Genomic DNA, 22,608 nt, shown 5'->3' with positions numbered 1-22,608 from the left:
TGCGTAGCTACCCGCAGTTTTCTTTGTGGATTCCAATAGCCCTTGAAAAGATCTACTTTTTCCGCACGGTCCTAACCTGGCGCAAAAACCTTTGTATTTAGTAGGCACCGTCCTTAATTCACCGAACTTAATTTAGTTTGAACCAGGAGGGAGAGGTCAACTTCGCTTGCGCAGCCATGCGACTGCGTGCCCGATGATCTTGGCCATTATGACGTCACTCGTAAGCCGGCCCGTGAAGTTTCAATGGCCGCTAAAATAATGACACCAGAAAAGTTTTTCATCCGATCATTGCTCAAAGAATTTGAAAGAAAGCGATCAACAGACCACAGGAATAAGACAACCTGTTAATATTTTGTCCAAAAATACTTTGGTTTTCAAAAACTAGATGTCAAAAGGATCAAAAACACGCAAAATTTCGAGATCGCTTAATTGAAAACGTGATTTAAAAGTGAAACTTTGTGCTCGTTTCATGGGCGATATCTGGAGAACCCAACAATGAACAACACAAACACAAAAATATGATCTTGATATGGTTTAAAACGTTTGAATGGTGATGAAAACGAATCATTTAAACTATGCATAAAAATGATCAGTGGGTTTAAATCCATTATTTTGTAGACGATAGCATGGAGGACCTGCTGATCAATAATCGAAAACCTCGAAATATGAGAAAGTATTCGATGGAAAATGCTCCCTTACAAAGAAATTTAAGCTTTCAAGTCATATGCTGAGTTGGAAAGTAAATAATGCACCAAAGAATTATTTTTCTGCCCTAAATTATCCGCAAAACCGTCGAAGATAACATTTTCTTCTGCGAGGCCAACCAACTGACGCAAGCTTCCGAGCAGACGTGTGGATATTTTAGATGGTAAAATGATACAAAATCATTGTATGGGAGACCTAGATGAAACAGATGATATTCGGAATAACATGGACGAGACCTTAACAGAAAGGTGCTTCATTTCATGTGAAAATGTTCGTCAAATATGAGATCGGAGCAGGATCTGTTTCCTCGGGCGTCCGCATGCAGTGCAAAACTGTTTCTTGTCTCGCAGCTTCTTCTGAACTTCTGACAAGAAAGGCATCCTAAACTGTTGCTTTGGGTTCTAATTTTTTTCGTTAATTTCTCAGTGAGTTCACTTAAACCTGTATAGACTGTAAAAGAAAACTGTGTAGGATGTTACATGGAAAGAACTAAAAAATAGAGAATCTGGTTCCAAGCAGCAAGTGAATTGAAGAGGAAAGAAAATATGAACTGGGACACTTCTTATGCTAAGCCATTGGCAATAAGAGTTAACTTAACCGGGAGAAACCTGTTGAGCCAAAATGACTTATCGCCAAAAGAAAGAGTTCAGTACACTAAGGAAGGTTGTGACAAAGGTGATCTCTCATTGTAACCAAACCCCTTGTTTTCTAATAGTATCTGTCTTGAGACACCGTGAAAGCTTTACTGCCTCTAAGTTTGAAATGATAATCAGTTCTTTTCTTTATACTTTATGCTTTTAATTTTCATCACAGTAAATCGTATGTAAATAAAGATAGCTTCAACAGTTATTTTACATTAAGTTTAAACTGGCCTACAAAGAAATATTGTAGAGAAGAGTGTCACAGAGGTTGTACTTTTAAACATGAACCCCAAGCCTGATTTCTCCCCAGCTCCATCCATCCCAGGTTCCCTGTTGCTTTTTGCATTGATGACTTTATTTTTGGCTTCAAGAGAATGCATCATGCAAGTGATAAGCGTACATTTTCCACAAATAACAAAAAAAAAACACACAAGATTGGGTTTTAAATGTTTAATTGACAGTACATTGACAATAAATAGATAGCTTTATATGGTCAGAAAACGGGCCTGCTTGGATGGTCTTGCAAAGGTAGTGGAAGATGGTAACCTACGATCAAATAAAACTCCCCTTAATATTCACCAGTTGAAAATTGAAGTAAATGTTGACGTGACCTCCCTTCCCTCTTTGGTTTTCATTTCGTCCCTAACTCTTTTCAACACAAAATGTAAACTAAAAGATAGATTTCCTAATGAGATCTAGCACCAGGAACTCAATATGTATTTACCATTAAAGAAACTAATTCTCACAATTAAATGATCCAACCTGTAGCTTACAGTTCTTGTTGACGCTACGTCTAGAGATTTCGAACTCACGCTCTGTTGAAGAGACTCGAGGAGCCCGTTGGGAATTGAAAGATAGAGCGAGCGAGGTTCGACTAGAAAAATAAATAAAAATACATGTGAAGAAGAGCCGAGCGATATGAGAAATACAGGGCAGAATATAAAGACTTACAAATGTTTCCTGACTGTAGCAATGACGGTGAAGCTAGGTAGAATAGATTCCGCAACAATATTAACTTGAAGCTAGAGAAAACGTTGAAAAGATTGGCGCGCTAGGAAACCGTAGCGTTTTAAATAGTCCTGATTTGCATACGTAAATGGCAAGCTAAAATAAAAATTCGCACGTGGAATCCTACACAGCCCCATCCACCTTTTAAGTCCCGTCCAAGCAGATACAATGCAGTAATGTACATGGAGTAGCCTGCAGTGCAGGCGTCTTATTGGGGCGAGTTAGCGTTACAACCTTGCGATCGCCTTTTTAGACCGCCATGTTAGACTGCCATGTTAGACGGTGGGGGATGGGGGAGGGGAAAAATGAGAAGACGCCTGCCCGAAAAGCCCGTTAAAATGCGAAACACCTCCTGATTAGTTGCGCTTCACTGCATTTCCGGAATGAGCGGGTAACCAATCAAAATGAGGTTTTCTCGACACCGGAAGTCTCACAAGGGTACACACCACGAGAAGTTTGTACCAAGCCGCAGGATGTCTAGCATTCTCACAGAGGTACGTGTTGCGCTAGCGACTTCAGACGTACAGAGTATTTTAGAAATACCGGCAACTGATGAGATCCACATGGAGGATCGAAACCATGGTCTTGTCTGAACTAAGCCGAACAATGGCATATAAAACACGCAAAACAGTTAACAGGACTTGCGCGTAAACAGCTACATTTGAATCATGTGGTGCCAGAACAACCAAAGGAGCAGTAAACCTATACATCGAGCAAGAGAAACATAAGCTCGATCAGATAGCTGCAAGAAACATAAGAGTGTCTCTAGACAAACGTATAGCTTTCTCAAAGTAAAGCTACCGCGTCTCCGAAGGAAATCGTACGAGAACAAATATGATATCCGTGATAAGGATCTACCTACTGTGCTTGTAAACAGTTCTAGTCACAGCCGGGCCCGGTGTCACAATATAGAATGCAAGTAAGCAACATGTTCACGGTAAATTTCACATTTTGTTCCTCAAAAGCAAATTCATGGAGACTTAAAAGCATATCTTGCAATAGAAATGAGCCTAAACAATGCATAAAAACATGGCAAATCACAGAGGTGTCAAACTCAACTAATCGACATGCACATAACGGCGCAAACCATGCAGACCTATGACTTATAAAAATTTGTCATAGCACGATCTAACGGCTCAACTCCGCTTAAAATTCCTCCTTATTACACAACATGAAGTGCCCTTCATGAACACGAGTGAAGCGACAAGAAAGGTCGAGTGACCGAACAGAGAACGGCAAATGTGCAAATGTTACGAACCGTAGAAGTCGTGTAGGCTAGTCAACCCCATTTTACGTAAATATTAAGCTTTTCCCAAAGCTAGTGGGTAGCACTGCCAATAGATTTTTTCCGGATACCAGTGTGGAAATTGCGTCTTTTTGCTCCGTTCGTAATTCGCGAGACATTCCAAGTTCACATAAACGCTTGAGAGATTCCTCGAGAGCGAAATCGAAACTAACAACATCACTTTCGACAGAGTTTGCCATGTTTCTTACCCGCACGAACGAAACGAAACTGACTGACAGACAATATGACAGGCAGGGTCAAGCCGCACCAATCAGAAACTCCGTTCGTGGGCGAACGGAGTTTCCTAAAAGAACAATGACCTCGGGCAGGCGAGATTTTCTTCGCTCCACCCCTCCCCTATCCTTCCTCTTGCCTATCATTCACCCCCTTGGTAAAACTTTCTTTCTCTCCCCAGTCTTCCACTGCGTGAAAAACTCAAGATGGCGGCTAAGCTTTTTACGATGTGAGCGCTCGCTCGAAAAAATCTCGCCTGCTCTGCAGGCTATACATGGAGCTAATATCATAATTTATAAAACATTATATAGCTCATTTCCAGTATCAATGTATTGAATTGAGGTCTTCAGATTTTTACATAAAGAATTTTTTTCAGTGCCCTCACCTGCACAAAGAAAAAATAAAATTTCTGAAGCATGTCAAACAAACTACAACAAACACTCTGCATAAAGCATTTTTGGATCCTGACATAAACAAAAGTTACAATATTGTTTAGGAATTAAAATAAATCAAACTTCAAATTCCTAAATTGTTGATCCAGTTGTGCCAATTTTGTAAACATCATAAGGTCAGCAACAGGAACTCAAGGTGACCAGAGTTTGGATCTCAAGTTTTGTTATATAAGCATGCATGATTACAGCTGACAGTGAGGCCCCTTATTTGGTCATAGGTAACAAAGAAAGCCCTCCCCCCAGTGACCCTAGATGAGTTAACTTTCACACCATTTTGTTGAGAAAGCGAAACACAAGTCATCCTTAGCAACATAACCAGGGTAACCCTGGTAGGCCTGATAACCTGTTTTCGTCAAAATACTGGCCTACATGGGACAACTCATGGTATGAAGAAATCAAAATTAACTCACAAAACCCCCCAGTGATCAAATGACTGAAAGGAAGCCAAAGGAAGAAGGACAACTGAGAATTAGAATATGAAAAAAGGCTTAAGTAATCCTGGAGGGACAACTTCATTTCATATAAACACTTGATGAAGTTGCCTCAGAAGGGTCTGATAGTGTTGTCTCCAGTAGCCAAGACCATATAAATGGGGCCTTGTACTCTCTCCTCTGTAGAGGCTCCCTATGGGAAATTGAATATACTCTGAACTACCAGCCTAAGGTCAAAGCAGCACAAGAGAGGCCTATGCAGAGGAGAGAGGGCCTTGTATGTCATTATGTTTAAAGAAAAGTCTTACAAGACTAGACTACAAACCATGGGTAAAATGTAGACTGCAGGCTTTTTAAGAATATCATATTCCTATTTTCATTTATAGAGAGATCGAGCTAACCATACACTGGCTAATCTGAGCCGTATACTTCAGGCTAACAGGAGAACTAAACTCTCTATAAAGGAAATGGGAATACAATATTCTAAAAAAGTCTCCAGTCTTCATTTTTATCCTCTGTCTGCATTTTAACCACCGTTGTGCAGTAGGTAGGCTTTAAGTCTTATTTAAATAATTGAAGTTAAGTTCTTGTTTGTGAAAATTCTCATTTCCGTCATTGTGGATAATATTTCTGTTTGCTAGGCCTGTTGTAGAAAATGTGGAAAGGGTTTAGTTTTCTGAAAGAACACTCCGAGCTCGAGATCGCAGATATTTCATACTCAAATGGACTGATCATTTTTACTGCTCACTCTTCAAAATCATCTTCAATTACAATGTTTTCCTATACATATAAAATATTCTGTGACCAAGTTACACGTTTCTTTAGGCTACCGATCACGTAAAAAACGCAATTTTACAGGGCGAACAGTCAAAATTTTGCCCCACATATTTCCACCGGAGGGCGATGACTGTAACTCTTTAAATGCACTTTATGCGAGATTTTTCGGTCATAATTAAAATCTACTTACCTCTCAAGAAAGAAAAATGATAGTTACTCCTTGAGATCCAAATACAATACCATTTGAAGTTGGATGAAGGGGTGACTTTGCTATTAACCTCTGTCGCGTAATCTATGTTTGAGTTGTGTAATGTTTTCTTCAAATGCAGCCGCTTAAAATTCTGAAGAGTTGGTTCTCAGGAGTTGAGAGGCTTCGCATTTGATAAACAATAATGCACGGTTTGTTCACATTTACTCTCGGTTCAAAGACTGTTGAATGTGCCTTTTTCTTATTTCTAGCTTTTAATCATTTCTTTTCCGTTGTTCTAGCTTTTTGACTCTGTGGAGTTTGGTTTTATTCCGCTCTACTCGCCTGCAGTGAAACTTAATAACGAATAAGAAATTTCACTGCTAGTTTTGTCTTCAACAATTTTGTGCATTTGAGCAATGCGAGCTTCCATGTTGGTATGACTATTTTTCTGAAAAGAAGCCACCTTACCTGCACAGCAGCCCAAAATCATCACCGCTTATGCTAGCCATTATGTTTAATGCGACTTGACATTTTTCAGTCTGTGTGGCTACGTTTTTGTTTACTTTCTATTAAAAATCACTTAAAGACACTGTGTAAATGAAAATGCATTTACAAGATCTGAATTTTTTTCTTCTTGTCAGTGTATCCAGGTGTCACTTTATCAATGCCTTGTCTCTCAAAATGTTTTGCACAGCCGGAGATTTGCAATATTTACACAACAATAGTTCATTTCTTTTTTTCGGGTCCTGTGTTCCCTGTGCGAGCCCTTGTCGGGTAAATAAGTAAAATGGGTAAGTAGTAATAGACGTTCATATGAGCGGTAACCAATCAGGAGCCGAGAAAGACAATAGGCTATTGTTTGGAGAACAATGGATGCTATTGTTTTCCAAATCCAAGATAGCCGCCACAAATTTCAGCCAGTCAGGAGCCGAATTAAGAATTCAAGATGGTGGTGCCCACGAAAGTTGGCCATGTTGGAAAACAGCCCACCAGCCTCGACGGAGGACTGCGATCGGTCTCACGGATTTCCATGGCGACACAAATCACGCCAGGGTCACGCAAACTTCATACTTACAGTGTCCTGTGGTCCTAAACGACAGAGGTCCGTCCGATAAGTGGCCATGATGAAGACTGAGAGACTTGGGTCCGAGTCTAGCCTATATAGGGGTGGTGCAAAGCATCATGGGACAATGACATCACCGGTATCCAATCAGAGGAAAGAAATCAGAATGAATTAAAAACAGTGGCTTCCCCAGTCCCCCTCTCTTAAGGAGAGCACTAAACCCCGAGCGTGTCGATAAGTGGGGCACTCCCCGAGGGTTGGTTACCCCAGCTCGTGGAGGAAATCCCGGACCGATCGACACTCCCGGGTTGGGTATCATCGAGGCGCCACCTCGACTCTTTGTGGCCGGGCACTATCTACCAAAAACTATGTACAAAAACAGAAAGTCCCGACCCTTCCCTAATCGAACCTTGTCCCGCGGGCTAAGCGATCCATCCTAAGACGCGCCAATTCGCTAGGGTAAAACTACTTATAAGTTGTCGGGGTGTTGCCGGACTTTGAAAAACAAAACTATTTACAATTCGAACAAGGTTTCAGCATTTTCCATATCTACATCATTGAACCCAGATGGTGTGTATCCATAAGGATAGGACTTGAAGGTGTCCGGATCGACCACACGTTTGTCAAACACCAATCCATATCTTTTGGTTCGTGGACCCACTTTGAGCTGTTTGGTGGCCGAATGTCTGGTGAAGAAATTGGGATTGACGACGTTGATGTTTCTGCGTTCGTCAAGAGGATCCGTCAATTCATCCAGAAGGTTCTGGCGCATGATGTTGTAGTTATGTTGTTGTTGACCACGAACATAGAGGGTGAAGCCACGCACTTTGCAGCACACTTTACCGTGTTTGGTCTTGTATCCATAATTCTTTGGTCCTGCTGAGGTGAAATCGATGATGTTATCTCCATCGTCCAATTTGTTGGTCATTTCACCCAGAAAGTCTCCCAGAGGAATGTCGGGTTGGCCAGGCTTCCAGGAGAAAATGACAGAGTCCGTGTCGAAGTATAAGACTTGTTGTTGTAGCTGCTCTAGATAGGAGTACAACTTTAAACGGGCCCAACAGGTGAAGGCAGCAATGAAAATGTTGACACGTCCGTTGTCGGGCTGGTTTTCTCTTAGATTCGAATAGACCACTTCCAAGGAATCTTGTGAACAAATGCGGACCGTGTGGATGTCTGTTAAGGTGTTTGACACTAGAGCAAAGAGATGAACGGGTGTGGTGACTGCCTCAGTGGTTTTCTTTTGAAGATTTTCGCCAAACTTGCCCCAGAAACTATTCAACATTAACTTTGCCGTAGCTTTACGTCCTGGATTTTTTCGATGAGGAGAGGATCCAAGGTGATGCCTTCTTTGTCTTGGTAGTCACGGACGTATTGCTGTTTCTGTTCCTCAGTCTGCGCCCATGTAGGATACCCGGCTGATTCCTGTTTTATTTTTAACCACATGTTGACATAGTCAGCAAAGAACCCTTCTTCACGTTGTTCTTCTGAAAAATGCCAGACTTCGTGGATGTGTACGATGCGGTACCCGACCTCTACTGCTTTGACGAGTTCAGGGGTGCACCACGTACCCCTAAGAAGACGTTGCTCTGGAGAGTGAGGACAATGATCCGATTTCTCCAAGAGGTCCTTGGTCATCTCCTCTTCCATGCAGGTTCTGCAAAGAGGTAAAGTCAGTTTACCACGATGTCGGAAGGGCAAGACGGGATGATACAAATGATAGGGAGGAATCACATCTACTTTTGCTCCACCGAAGTACGCATGGATGTCTTGGTTCTCTGGGTTGGTGATGATGATGGGATGACCAATGGGATACTGTTGTGTCTTTTTAACCCACGGGTACAAGAAGGTCACGTCCACGTGTTTGATTTGTTCACCCTGGGCCTCGTTGGCCACATGATGGAGGCGAACAACGTTGGTTCGTCCCCCAAAGAAGGCATCTCTTGGATTAAGAGGTTCGACCATCTCGTACGATGCTAAGAACTGTTTGAGATCTTCATTGCTTTTGACTTCACGATTCCAATCACATTCCCACATGATTTGAAGGTTGTACCCGTGCTCGCGCAGAAGACGGTGTTTCTGTTGAGTGACTTCAAACAATTCTTGGATGGTACGATCAGGATGGAATTTTGAATGTCGGTCACGATGATGGGGATGACAACGAGGACAACCGTGCCATAGACATCCATGAAATTCATAGACAATATGGTTCTGCACGTCGAGGCCATCTACAAGAAAGTGGAGCACTCTCTGATCGCCGCCATTGCTCGCATGTCGAATGCGGTCTGCTTGAGGCACGTCGTTGGGGGAAGAGGGACTGTCACGACGAAGAAGCTGTTCCTACCAGGCTAGCCACTTGTACGCTTTTACGGATTGGTTGGAACGAGCTCCTTGCCATCCTTGCATGGGTTCTGTGGCTATCCTGTTGGGAGTCAGGAGCTTCTTCCGCCAGAACCGATTGCACGTAGACGCTATGGTTACACACTTCTCGATGGGGTCAAATTCGGCATGTTGCTGGAATTCGTTTCGGAACTTTTGACATCCGGCTTTTAGGAGTTTGACATCTGACTCACAGTAGGCTCTCATTTCCGTTTTAAGATTGAAGATGAAGTTGTTTGTGACCTTCTCTGCATACCACTACTCAAATTCTGCCTTCTTCTTAGCCGACATGCCATCAGGATCATAAATGTCAGCAGGAGGCATGGGTCCTTCGTAGTCTTGATTTTTACGAGTATTGAATTTGTGAGGAAAGAACCCTTTGACTAATTCTTGGATGCCAAAGGTAGAAGGGAAGTTAGTAAGAGGAAAGGGAAGGAAGCAGAGTGAATCTTTGAAGGTCAATCGGTCTGATTTGAAGGACAGCACTTTGGTGCCGACGGTGATCTGATCCGTGACTTCCCGGTGCTTCGCGTAGCAATGTTGCAACAGGAACATCCCGTCATATCCTTTGAGGTTATGAAAGACAGCAATCACGCTCCGAGCGTTCCCGTCTTGATCAACAGCCAAAGATTCCAACCATTCAAAGAAAGTCTCTGTACAGTCTGCACCATAGAAGGATTCTGTGTGGTCCTCTTCGTCGCTCTCGGCGCTAAGCAAGATGGGAGTTTGCACTCCCTCGTCGTCCACGGTCGCTTCATAGTCACAATAGACTTGGAGGGGTGGATCTCTCTCTACCCACACTCTGGTATCTGGATCTTCGGGATCGGGTTCTTCAAAAGGACGCGTCCCCACTTCGTCGCGCGGCACCCGTTTCGTCTTGGGATCATTCTCTACTTCCGGAATGGTCTGGATGTAACATTGGTGAGAAGCGACGTGCACTTGTTGTTCACAAATGGGGCATTCTCCCCATCCGCACTTGTGTTGTTTAGGTTTAATTCTAGATTTGCCTGCATTCTCGACTTCATACGTCTTGCAACACTCGAGGCAATTTTTGTAGGTGAGACAGATGGAAGGAATATTTTTACCGCGACGATGAAGATGGTAAGAGTAACAGTCCTCACCAACAAAGGATCGATGACACAGACGACAAAGAGAAGAGGGTGAAGGAAACTGGCCCGGACCCAATGGTTGTTTAGCCTCTGTGAAATCCGGGCAGTCCTTTCGATCACAAGATGGACACCATTTACCATCGCAGGGATGATTTTCATGATCATCGTGATCGCACCCCCGATTACACTCATCACAGAAGTAACTCTTGGACAAAAAACCCGAGAACGAGTTACACCCATCGTAATGGTCATCTTCTTTTGACTTTGATCTGGTAGTCAGGGAGAACCGCTTGGAACTTTTGTAGTTCGGAGATGCCACATGGTCCCTCGTGTACCCCAGCTAGACGATGGAGGGCTTGGGCTTCCCGCGGCTGGACAGGATAACCCTGTTTGAGATTATGGTAATGACGACCCCTGGTATTACCGTTTGCATCGATCAAGGCTTTCATGGTTACCATGGCCCGAGCACAACACAACTCGTCCTTGTTCTTGATGGTGATGCGGGAATGTTTAACGATTCCACGGACAGCTGCACTGCTCGGTTTGTAGCGTTTGCCATGTCCACTCTCAGGACTAGGCGTATGGATGAAAGTGGTCTCCACCGTGAATGAGTCGTCAGGGGTGAATTCCTGGTTTGAGTTTAACTTCTGCGCCAGGGCTTGGAGATACGTGTCTAAGCGCTCTGACCCGTCTTCAAATTCCCTCACGGTGAAGGTGGTGGACTGGAACGCATGGTTGAAAGCATCTGATTGCATTACGAAATGCAGTGTGGAATGAGGAGTGAGGGTGGTGTCCTCCTCGAGTTGCCGTGTGATGGTGCGACGAAAGGCCTCGGTGACTTCACGCCCCAAGTCATCACGGAGTGTGGCATCCCTGTGTTGCTGGATGCGTGCCTCAAAACGCTGTTTATTGACAACGTTCCGTCCAGTTCCGTCTACCACTCACTCCTCCAATCATTATCTCATCCTGAGAGTCATCGTCACTTTTTTCAGCGTTTTTTCAGGTTTTTTCAAGGGTCGTTTGTTTGAATAATATTCGTCCATGAGGACATCATTAGACGGGTCAAAGATCCACTGATCGTCATCTTGTCTCTTGTTGGAGTAATATTCGTCCATGAGGACATCATTAGACGGGTCAAAAACCCACTGATCGTCATCGTTATCCAAGTAGGCATCGTCGAAGGGTCGTTTAGTTCCTAAGGGAACTGGCTTACGCCCCAGGGATCTACTTCGACGAGGTGCGATGTCCAGGCGAAACGATCGCCGAGGGGATAGAGATCGGCTCCGGCGTAAAACACGCTGATGTGCTGTGAAGTGAACATGACTGTCTCACGACTAGCAATGAAAATAACTCAATGGTACACATGCACGACTTATCTTACTTAGATGATGTCATATCTGACCAGTCATAACAAAATGTGACCAAATAAGGAAATGAGTATACACCAATCACCATCTAGTACTTTTACAAAGCACATGAGAAACACGTTCATCCATATATGTACTATCAAACATGTGAAACTATAGCATGTAAAATTCTGTATCATAAACCCTGGGTACCACATTCAATAATAATAATAATAATGATAATAATAATAATAACATTAATATTAAATAAAGGGTAACAAATCCCAGTAACTTACTTGTTTTGCCACGATATCTTCCATTACGAAAACAGATTGTAGCGCTCAATACACATCCGAGGAAGTAAAGTGAAGTAACGGGTCTCGGATGACACTTATATACCCTTCTATTCGCTCCAAAGCATCGTGGGACGGTGACCTCATCGGGAACCAATCTTATACTTGCCCCACTCCCTTCTCGGTCGAAGGGCTAAAATAGGGGTAAGGGGGTACTCCCCTTTCCAAAGCATCGTGGGACCGTGACCTCATCGGGAACCAATCCTATACTTGCCCCACTCCCTTCTCGGTCGAAGGGCTAAAATAGGGGTGAGGGGTACTCCCCGTTCCAAAGCATCGTGGGACGATGACCTCATCGGGAACCAATCCTAGACTTGCCCCACTCCCTTCTCGACCAAGGGGTAAAATAGGGGTAAGGGGTACTCCCTCTTAGTCGCATGGCGTGACGAAACGGTTCCCGATTGGTAGTTCACCAGGAACCAATCAGAGGCGAGCACGCACCACGTGATAGTGACATCAGCATAGGGAATGAGATACTTACAGTTGGCTTCCCCAGTCCCCTCCCTTTAAATGAGCAAAGCGCTCACAAAAAATATTTCTCACTAGAGATGAAAAAAGGAAAGGGGTAGCCGCGAAAGTCAATAGTCACACAGAATTGAAAAAGAGAAAAAACTATTTCTTAATCACTCGTTTGCATGTTTTGCAATGAAGCTTTTGTACCAATACCAAAAAGCATGACATTCAGTGATAGGACAATGATGAACAATGTCATCGGCATGAAAACCGCAACTGGGTAACAATTTCTCTTGGGGAATGATGTGTCTGAGTTTGTCGTATTTAGGACATCCTAAAGTTTCTAGATCGAGACAAGGAATGTTCAGTTTCACCAACAGATCTTTCTCCACATGGCCTCCTTTACATCCCACCATGGTTCTCTCGCCATTGCTGCAATCTTTGTACATCGAGTATATGTCCTTGATCAGTTCACTGAGGACTTCAGGTTTTTGGAAATGTTCAGCCTTGAGGGGTTGCTAGGTCAATCCATGTATCTTCCTTCTCACAAAATTCACAGTTCGTTTGTCTTTGTCGCTCAAGTTCTTGTACGGTACGGGGATGAAGAAAGCATGGCGCCCGTGTTCTCCGTTCCAAGTGTAATAAGCTAGTTCTCTGACGTGAAATGTCTTGTTGAGAAAGAAACCTTCTAAATCCAAAATGAAGCAGAGTTCATCCTGTAACACCTCCATGTTTAAAAATGAATGAATGTTCACTTGCAAATGGGTCTTTATGAGATAGTTTGACCAATCAAAGTTTGCCACGTCACTTTACTCGTCCCAGATCCAATTCCCTTCAGAGGAGCCTACCAACCCCCATCGTCGCCTTTCCATGACATCATTGATCAATCCTCCATTCCTCTTCTTTTCCTGCTGATACACGCGTTCTCGTTCCCGTTCTTCAAGAGTTCCATTTCTCATTTTCGCTGCATACTGACGTTCCCTCTCTTGCCGTTCAGCATACTTTCTCTTTCTTTTTTCCTCTCTTTCTTGAATTTCGGCCTTCTTCCTCTCGAAGTCTCTTTGCTGGGGTATGAACAACTCATGGGGTCGTGGATACCCTTCTTGGATGTTATCCCCTTCCATCCAAGCTTTGGCTTTGCCTCGGGGTTCTTGATCCACCCATTGGAAGAAATCGCACCAACGTTTGGGACATTTTAGGTATAATCTCCCTGGATTCTTCTCTGACTGAGACAAGGACATGATCAACGGACGATGACCGTAACACTTTATGATGTGTCCAGGTTTGGCCAGGTAGAAGTTGTGGAGTTGATGTTTGGCCGACTCTAAGTAATTCTCTACATTGTCTACAGCGCAGCTGACAAAACAATTTTGGACGGGGCACTTGTAGTACTCCCAATGGCCGTACTGAGTGTTGGTCTCTTTCTTTTGTAAAGTATCGTCCGGATGCACAAGGCAAGAGTACAGGATCTCCGTGTTCCCTCGGATCGGTGGTGACGGATTTCTGAAGGTTTCTGTAGAAGTTTGAGCAGTACTAGAAGGGTCTTGTTTCCATTGTTGTGCGAGTCCATCCAAAAAGACTTCAGGGTCAAAGATTTCCCCTTCCTCTAGGACTTGCACTTCCACTATTTCCCCATTCTCTACAACAGGCGGAACTTCGTGAAACGTCTTTTCAATGTCTATGGAGTGAAAGGAGAAAAAAATAAAATGTCATAACCCTAAAAGCGTGTTCTCTCTAAGCATGGTTTTGAGTATGTGAGTCACTATGCGCACACGTCTGGGTTTGAGTTCTTGTCGTCTCCAATAATGTCGTCGTTTTTGCTCCTTCTTTTGTTCTCTTGGTTTCAGTGGAAAAGGTGTGTTTCGTTTTGCACAATCTTCCTCCAAAGTTAAATCCAAGAAATGTGTTTTTTTTTCGACAGATTCCCATTTGTGTAAACGTTTCTGACTTCCACTCTGAATAGGAAGGACACATTCCTTGATGACGAAGAAGATTGTTTCTTTAAAATACCCTTTAAGGGTGTGTCTTTCTTTAACCATTTATCCAAAGTGCGTTGACTCGTACCTTCGGGTTCCTGCTTGATCTTCTTGGTCTTTGGTTTCTTTTCTGCTTTCTCTTTCTTGACTACCCTCTTTCTCTTTTTGGTGGAAATCGGATAAGTAGTTGGTGAATATGGATTGTAAGAGTAATCTATCATGGCGTCTTCTTCTTTCTCTTGTTTTGGTAAGCACACACTTCCTTCACTCAACATGTAGCGAGTAGGAGATTCGTCTTCCATGTTTCTGGCAAGCTCGACTGACATAAGTTGTTCTGGCACTACTCTCAACTTGCGAATGATGTCAAATGAGGGGTGAACGACTTTTACCAGTGAGACAAACCAATCAGCGAATGCCACGTATCATGAGGTGATTTCCAATCTGACCAATCACATCACCTCATCGGACCATATTAGGAAGGGTGGCGTGATCCGACCTTTGACTTTCACGTCATGAGGGTGTGCGGTGTGATCTGTGCTCTGACTTTCACGTGATTCAGTACTTTTACCTTTGACGTCATTTGCAGATCTGACCAATCACAACACTTCTGAAGTGTATAAAAAGTTACTGCTGTGGTTTCTCATTAACTGATCATTATCCAGACTAACCAGTCCCAAAAACTGGTTTCTTCACAATGCCATATTGAACTCGCCTGGACTTGCCCCATTGTTTTGATTGTTTTAAACACTAACTTTGAACACGGATTGGTTATTTCAGAATCTATTATGTTTTCAAAATAAAAGCGCGCTTCCATTCAGTCAAGTCATTCTTGTCACAAACTCGAGTAAATAATATTTTTGAGCGGATAGCTTCCAAACATGCAAGTCGAATCTAGACATCTAGACCTATGTTAACCGTGGACGAAGTTGAGCGAAGCCAACGCAAGAAAGTAGCCACGATCATCGGTCATGCTTTCCAACTTACCTATGCCGCGTTTTATGACAAGCTCATTCATCAAAAGAGAGTAAATCGATGCTATGGCTGCGCTATTCATCACCCAAGCCAAAGGGAACACTCTGCCTGATGATGGATAATGAAGACGCGTGGTACTATTATCATGATGAAACCTGTGAGCAAATAGATCTTGATATCGTGACGAAGACCGTGAAAAGTGTTTGCAACAATCTGGGGTTGAAGCTTGGCCAGACATGGGAAAGATGTTGGATTGACAAGAAGGACGTGAAAAAGCTTCGAGGATGAATGAGGAGTTTTACATCACCTTGCCTAGTCACAGCAACCGCGCAGAGTTTCCACAGAACCAAAGCAATCATTTCAAGATTCGATTACCCCACCCCATCAGGCTGCAAGGGTCGAGTTGGAAAGTGGGATTGATTAGCATCTCGTTACCAGAAGTGAAAGTGTTGTTGGTCAACGGTAACGACATCCTGTTTACCATGGACTGGATCATGAAATACCCTTCTGGTGCGTTAAAGTTTGGTAGCGCTCACTATGACCCTAACGATCTCCGAACCGTGGTTGAGTATATTGATGGTGTTGGTTTCATGAAAAGTATGGTGACGTTTTTCGAGCAGCGGCGCATCTTGAATTACCAGGGACCCCATCTCGGTAGCAGCTATACAGCATCCGATGGAAAGAGAATGTACGTGAAATTTCGTTGGGATGGAGACGATCTGCTGACGGATAACAAAGCGACACACGTACACTCCAGTGACTCACCAGCATTGAAGATCAATAAGATGTTGGCCTTAAAGACGGGATGGTTGAAGGAGAGAAGCCCTGAAAATTATGACTTAGGACCCAATTTACGTCAAGAGTTTTTTACAGACACGGTATCCAACTTAGAAACGATGACACACGATCTGAACTCAGACCTCAGTCGAAGTTTCTTTGAGATTGAGTTGGCACTCAAACTGGCGAATGGTGATAACGTTGTGGAGGCCACGAGACTCTGGCCCACGAGCAATTTGGCCCACACTTTGTTCAAACAGATCAGTGTGAGACTCAATGGTACCTTGATCAGTCCTCAGACCGACACCTATCATTACAAAGCATACCTGGAAACATTGCTCAACTACAACAGAGATGATGGAGAAACCGTGCTAAAACCTCAAGGTTGGTACAATGCCCTGGACTTTCCGGCACAATTGACTGTGCACAACACAAACACGCAAGGAGATGGGCATGAGGCTTTCCAAGCATTGTCCTCCAACCAACAAACTTCAGTGCAACTCATGAAAGCAGAACAAGGCAATTACACGGATGGAAAACGACACGTGCTAAGGTTCACACCCCACATCGAGGTGTTCCACTTAAACAAATTGCTGGTACCTGGTGTGCAGATTGGAATCCAGATGTACTTCAATTCTCCCAATTTGTTCTTGAATGGTGTGAACGTAGCTGGAAGATTGAAACACGAAGAGGTGAAAGTGAGAATGCACCTGTGTCGAGCAAGGCTCAACCTCAGTCTCTACCGAGAGTTGATGACGAAAATGAACGTCAACAGAACCATAGTGGCTTACCCGACCGTAAGAAGTGAGATTAGGACCTTCAACATGCAAGGGAACCAGCAAAGATACGAGTGCAACAATTTATTTCAAGGCAGAATTCCTAACAGAGTCATCGTTGGACTCGTGCTTTCAGAAGCCTTCAATGGTACTGTGGCACGTGACCCATTCTGTTTTCAAAAGTTTGGTGTGAGTAACATCAGGCAACTGGTCAGAGGAGAAGAGTACCCTTACGAGACCCTGGAACTAGTGCACAACGACGGTACCCAAGTTCAGAGAGGTTACTATCGGTTCTTACAAGCCACAGGATGTTTGTGCAAACATCAAGGTAACATGGTCAGAAGCGAAGACTGGGGTCAAGGCAAGAATCGCACACTGTTTGTATTTGACAATGCAGCCAACGGAAGTTTGGAAAGTCCGGTGTTGACCCCCAAGCAGTCAGGAGAGTTATTCGGTGTCCCACCAGGTAACAACTCACAGTCATCTTGCACGGAGAATTTGAGAACCTCTTGGAAATAGACAAGAACAAAGCCGTGTTGTACGACATTTACCAACGCTAATGGAGAAAGTACCCCTGAATAACGTACAACTGAATCATTTGGCGACAGCGGATGCCATCTTGAAACCCTACTTTTACGGGACGGTGGCTTGCGATCGATTACCACGTCGACCGATCAAGAAAGAACCTCGTGGGTACATTGTAAACACAGATCCACATGATAGACCGGGCCGACACTGGCTGGCGCTTTGGACCCATAGTGGGAATGTGTGCGAGGTGCTGGACAGCTACGCCCTGCCTTTGGAGTCTTACGGGACAACAGAGCCCCTGCAAGACTGGTTAGAAAGTCAATGGAAATATGTGATTTACAATGGACAGTCTCTGCAATCGATTTACAGTAAAAGTTCTGGTGATTATGTCTTGTTCTATTTAAAAGACAGAGCGAGAGGTCAAAGTATGAACGAGTTCTTGAGGCGTTTCTCGAAACATGATTATGTAGACAATGATCACAAAGTAGGCCAGATGTTAAAGAAGTTGGTCGAGAAAGAGTTAGAATGGGATAAAGTGTGTAAAGTGAAACATCACCAAGACACTTCTCGTTGCGGTGTTAGACATTTAGTGTAATGATTGTTGGTTTGACATTAAAATACGATTGAAAACGTGTTCTGTGTGATGATCTTGTAGTACGATGGTTAGTATTCTCGACTGTCACTTGATTCCTCGCAGGGTCAATTTTTCCATGTGGTAACAAAAGCTGCATGCCCATGCCCCTTTGGTCATTTGGACTCATGGAACGACGCAAGGCTTTTCGATTTCATACCCCTTCCAGTCTGTTGGTGGTGGATCCTTCAGGGTGTGGCAAGACGGTGTTCACCACCAAACTTTTACTGAACAACCTCGATTTGTTTCATACCCCACCCTCCCAAATACATTATTGCTACGGGGTGTGGCAAGACGGGTTTCAACCCATGAAAAAACAGAGGATCAAGTTTCACGAAGGCGTTCCTGACACAGATCAGTTGAAAACGTGGTTCCCTCAAGGCGGATTACTCGTACTGGACGATCTAATGGCTGAAGGAGGAAACGATAAACGGGTGTTAGATCTGTTCACCAAACATTCTCACCATCAGAACGTCACAGTGCTCTACTTGTGCCAAGACATGTTTCCGCCAGGGAAATATGCCAAGAGTATTTCCAGAAACGCCCACTACATCGTTGCCTTCAAGAATCCACGAGATCAATTAGGCATGAGAAATTTATTGTTACAGGCGTTTCCCACTCAATGGCAAGTTTTACAAGACACGTTTCAACGTTTCACAGAACGTCCGTTCGGATACATGGTCTTGGATTTACATCCTGGCAGTTTGGACGATCAAAGGATTCTCAGCCACCTTTTAAAGGACGAAGGATGTATGCGATGTCACAAATTCATCGAGACATCGTGATGAGTCCTTCCCAAGATTCAATCACTGCCGCATCTCTAATGAACGGATTCAAGAAAAGCGCCCAGTTGGTAAACAAAGATTTGCTGTACCGATTGGATGGGTTGTTTTCCTTTTACCACCGTCAGTGGTGGTGTCATCGCCAGATGTTTTACCACTTTAAGTGGTGCCACGGTTGTTTGAACGCTTTGACATTGATCATCGTGGCAGCAGGCATCGTCGTAAGATCCGTCTTGGAAAATAGTCTCCTGATTGCCTGTTTATCCGCCGCTGGAACTGTGATTAAGGGGTGGAACGACTTCAAAAAGTTTTCGTTCAAAATCGACATGTGTCGCTTTGCCTACACCACTTACGACAAAGCTTTGATCGAATTGAGAACCTACGTGCGAGGACTTCCGATGGAGGAGTTTGACGGATTCTTGATCAAGATGCAAACCTTGGATGACACAATCACTGATTTCACGCCCCCTGTATCTGACAAGGGCGTGCAAGAGTACGAACAACGATTTCGCTACGACCACGTCGATAAGAGCGGGAGGACTGACGTATGAGTGGTAGTATTTGTCATGAAGAGCAAACGAACAGCTCGTAGAAAACCAAGGAGACGAAGGAAGATACAAAAGGGGGGATTGTTACCATTGGCAGCTCTCATTCCAGCTTTAGTAGCAGCAGGCAAGGCGGCGGCTCTAGGAGGAATCTCTGGTGCAGCTGGTTACGGTGTGAAAAAAGGTTTGGAAGCTGCTTCGCGTAAACGTCGACGATGAAAAATAAAGACCAAGAAAAGAAGTAAACAGCGAGGTGGAGCACTGGCACGACGTAAACATCGATTGGTAGACAAGATCGCCGAAGGAGCCAGTATGTTCTTATTGGGACCCTCACCTACCTTTGCTACGCTGGCATTGAAATTAGCGGGTCAGGCAGCAAAAGGAATCAGAGACAATGTGAATCACTATAACAAGAGACAACGTGGTGGTGCACTGTTTACTGTTCTCAAGAATGCAGCCAAGATCGGGTACAAGCTCGGAAAGGACAAACGGTATAAGAGAATGGGTGTAAAGGGTGTCACAGGCAGTTACAACAGACGTCCTGCATCTTGGGAAGTATGATTCGATTACGCAGACAACGCCCTTTCTTGGAGGCTATTCTCAAAGAGGCTAATCGGAACAGGAGACAGGAGATGTTAGAACATGCTAATGCAGATCAAATCAACGCCGTGAGCGAAATGGTTCTCAATCTACTACGAAACAGAATTCCCGTTCACCCAATCACTATGGCGAAACCGCATCGCTATAAGACAACGCTACGCGAGGTGGGGAAACGCAGAAACTCAGTCAAGAGGCGAAGAAAACATCTCAAAGAACAAAAAGGTAGCGGATTCTGGCAAGGTTTGAACGGCGTGTTCCAAGCATGTCGATGTTAAACACCCGAGATGCCCACGGTTATCCACTGCAAGGTTACGACTTCGTCCCCAAACCCAAAGACACCTTGAGCGAATTGGTCAAGTTATTACAACAAGCCAACGAAAGAGTGGAACAATTGAAAGACAATGTGCAGTACTGGAAGAGGAGGTACGAAAACCTCAATCAAGATTATTTAGCTTTTACGTTTGAGGACTTGTGTGAAAGGTGTCATACTATCAGAGACACCACAGCACCCGGAGATACTATTACTCTGTGTACGAATTGCAGTCGAGATAAAGACGCAACAGCCCATTTGACGCTCAAACTCGAGAAGAAAGAGACTGAACTCCGTTACTGGCAAGACAGCTACGAAACGCTACTCCAACAACATTTCGAGGATGACAGAAGAAGTCATGATGGTACCCACGAAAGAGTTTGACCAATTGGTTCAGTATTACAAAGGAGAAATCACCGACAATGCCTTGTTGAACAAAGCGGGACGTTTGGTCGCCGAAAGTCACGTGATACTCCACGATAAATCGATTCCAGATTCGATTGCCATCAAGAAAATTAAACCTCTAGCTTGTCAAAGAGGTCGTTTAACCAAACGTATCAGACATATTGGTCCTTTGTCGAGCAATAGTGCTGATGTCGGCGAAGAGGAAGATGAGGAGGAAGGAGCCCTGGATCAAGGAAGAAGCTACACCGTCTACGTCAGGTGTTAAAAAGAGGCCACCCGCTTCTAAAACACCCATTCCTCCGCCTGACTCGGAACTGGGAACGCTCCTAAGAAAAGCTGACATTCTCCTGGGTAAAGACAAGCGCAAAGGCAAGGGCAAACGTAAAAACGAGGCCGAACGTTTAAAACCTACAAGTGGTTGGGAAGACTGGGCCAAAGGAAAGAAACTGAGAAGAAATCTAAAACATGATTATGACTCGTACTAGCAAGACCCGACGTAGTACATGCATCAACACCCGACGACTTATTAAGCAACGCGGGAGTGGTGTCGACATTCAGAAATGGCTGGGCAAGACAGGAATCGAATTTCACTGGCCTGGGTACCAGTACATGGGACCTGGGACCAAATTGGCCAAGAGACTGAAACGAGGCGATCCAGGTATCAATCGTTTGGACAAGATCGCTAAACAACACGATATCGATTACAGTCACGCTAAGAATATGCAAGACAAGTGGAAAGCGGATACAAAGATGATCAAGGCCATCGATAAGTTACCCGGAGGCAAAACAATGACGGAAAGGATTGTGAAGAGAATCATGCAGGCTAAGAAAAAGTTAAAGTTGTAATCAATTTCTCCCTTTGGAGTTCGTGTTATTCTATAAACGTTATAAAGACTCAGACGCGTTGTGTTGATGCTTTGTTTTGTTTTTGTTTTGCTTTGATGCGTTAATGAAGAAAACACTTTTAGTCCGAATTAAATTTTGTTACCTGAAAATGTCCTTAGGTCTATGGCTATCGTTTTACAAAATATGTGGTTTTACCATGGGAGTACAAGCTTTAAGTTAAAGCGATAACATCAATTGTTAAGAGACAATTATTTTGAGTGTTTACGTACGTAAAACGAAAAGTATTTTCAACTTCAATTAACTTTAGTCCCTGTGTGGTTTGATTTTTTTGCTTTCTACAAAAAACAAAGAGGTGCTAATTTTTTTCATGCAAATTCAGCATTTCCAAGTTTCTTGCTTGGAGTTAAACAATGTCATATAAGAGTCAAGCGTCGCGCATCGCATCACTCTGCATCTTTGTATGTGTATAGAGCGCCTTTTTATATAATGGCCATCAAATTTGAAAACGATTACGCCATGCTCTCTCAAGAACGTGCGGAGCATATCAACAAAAGGTACGTGGATTTGGACAAGGAACTCGGAGACTCCAAATTCCTGCGGTCCTTTAATCTCACGTCAACTCTGGCCTTTCTAACGCGGAAAACTTTCCTCGATAGTGACGATTACGAAATCATCGAGGAAGGCTACAAGGTAGGTCATGGGTACTGTTACATGTACGTCTTCAAAATGAAGAAAGTGATCGGAGTCGGTCCGTGGGGTTTTCCTACGAACGAGATTTGCGTGTACTTCTCTTGGAAGGAGGCGTACGGAGATAAATTCCGCATCATTACGGCGTATCCATTCTCCCGTACGTATAACGTCCTCTTGAAGCGGAGAAAGCTAGGTATGCCAGCCTTCTAAAATCCTACATACTTTATGTTCGTAAAAACCAAATTTATTTTGATACAACTTTGCATGTTAGGATGACTTTGAACAATAGGCCTGTATTTTTTAGCTGATGCTTCGATGGTCTAGTGGTTAAGAGGTTGGGCTGT

The 22,608-nt window shown here is 43.8% G+C and overlaps 3 protein-coding genes across 3 annotated transcripts in view; 1 reads left to right on the top strand and 2 right to left on the bottom strand.

Annotated features, from left to right (window-relative positions):
• The window catches only part of LOC145490233 (uncharacterized protein F54H12.2-like), a 42,343-nt gene extending 24,161 nt beyond the window's left edge, over positions 1–18,182 (top strand). The window contains exon 2 of the mRNA XM_081469359.1: positions 17,892–18,182. The gene's annotated coding sequence lies outside the window, so the exon portion shown is untranslated. The remainder of the gene's footprint in view (positions 1–17,891) is intronic.
• On the bottom strand, positions 7,543–13,157 carry LOC145478554 (uncharacterized). Its single transcript, XM_081456653.1, has 4 exons — positions 12,975–13,157; positions 10,730–10,996; positions 8,931–10,614; positions 7,543–7,611 (listed from the first exon to the last, which is right to left on the bottom strand). Exons 1-3 carry the CDS (start codon positions 13,155–13,157, stop codon positions 9,424–9,426), a joined length of 1,641 nt encoding a protein of 546 aa, XP_081312779.1. The 3' UTR covers positions 7,543–7,611; positions 8,931–9,423.
• Positions 8,071–8,823, bottom strand: LOC145478636 (uncharacterized). Its single transcript, XM_081456764.1, has one exon. The coding sequence runs from the start codon at positions 8,821–8,823 to the stop codon at positions 8,071–8,073; it is 753 nt and encodes a 250-aa protein (XP_081312890.1).
• Positions 18,183–22,608: the final 4,426 nt, after the last annotated feature.

The sequence above is a fragment of the Orbicella franksi genome, chromosome 1 (assembly GCF_964199315.1).
Source record: "Orbicella franksi chromosome 1, jaOrbFran1.1, whole genome shotgun sequence".
Classification (NCBI taxonomy): Eukaryota; Metazoa; Cnidaria; class Anthozoa; order Scleractinia; family Merulinidae; genus Orbicella; species Orbicella franksi.
The sequence above is the reverse complement of the archived record's forward strand: the minus strand, read 5'-3'. Positions and strand labels throughout refer to the sequence as shown.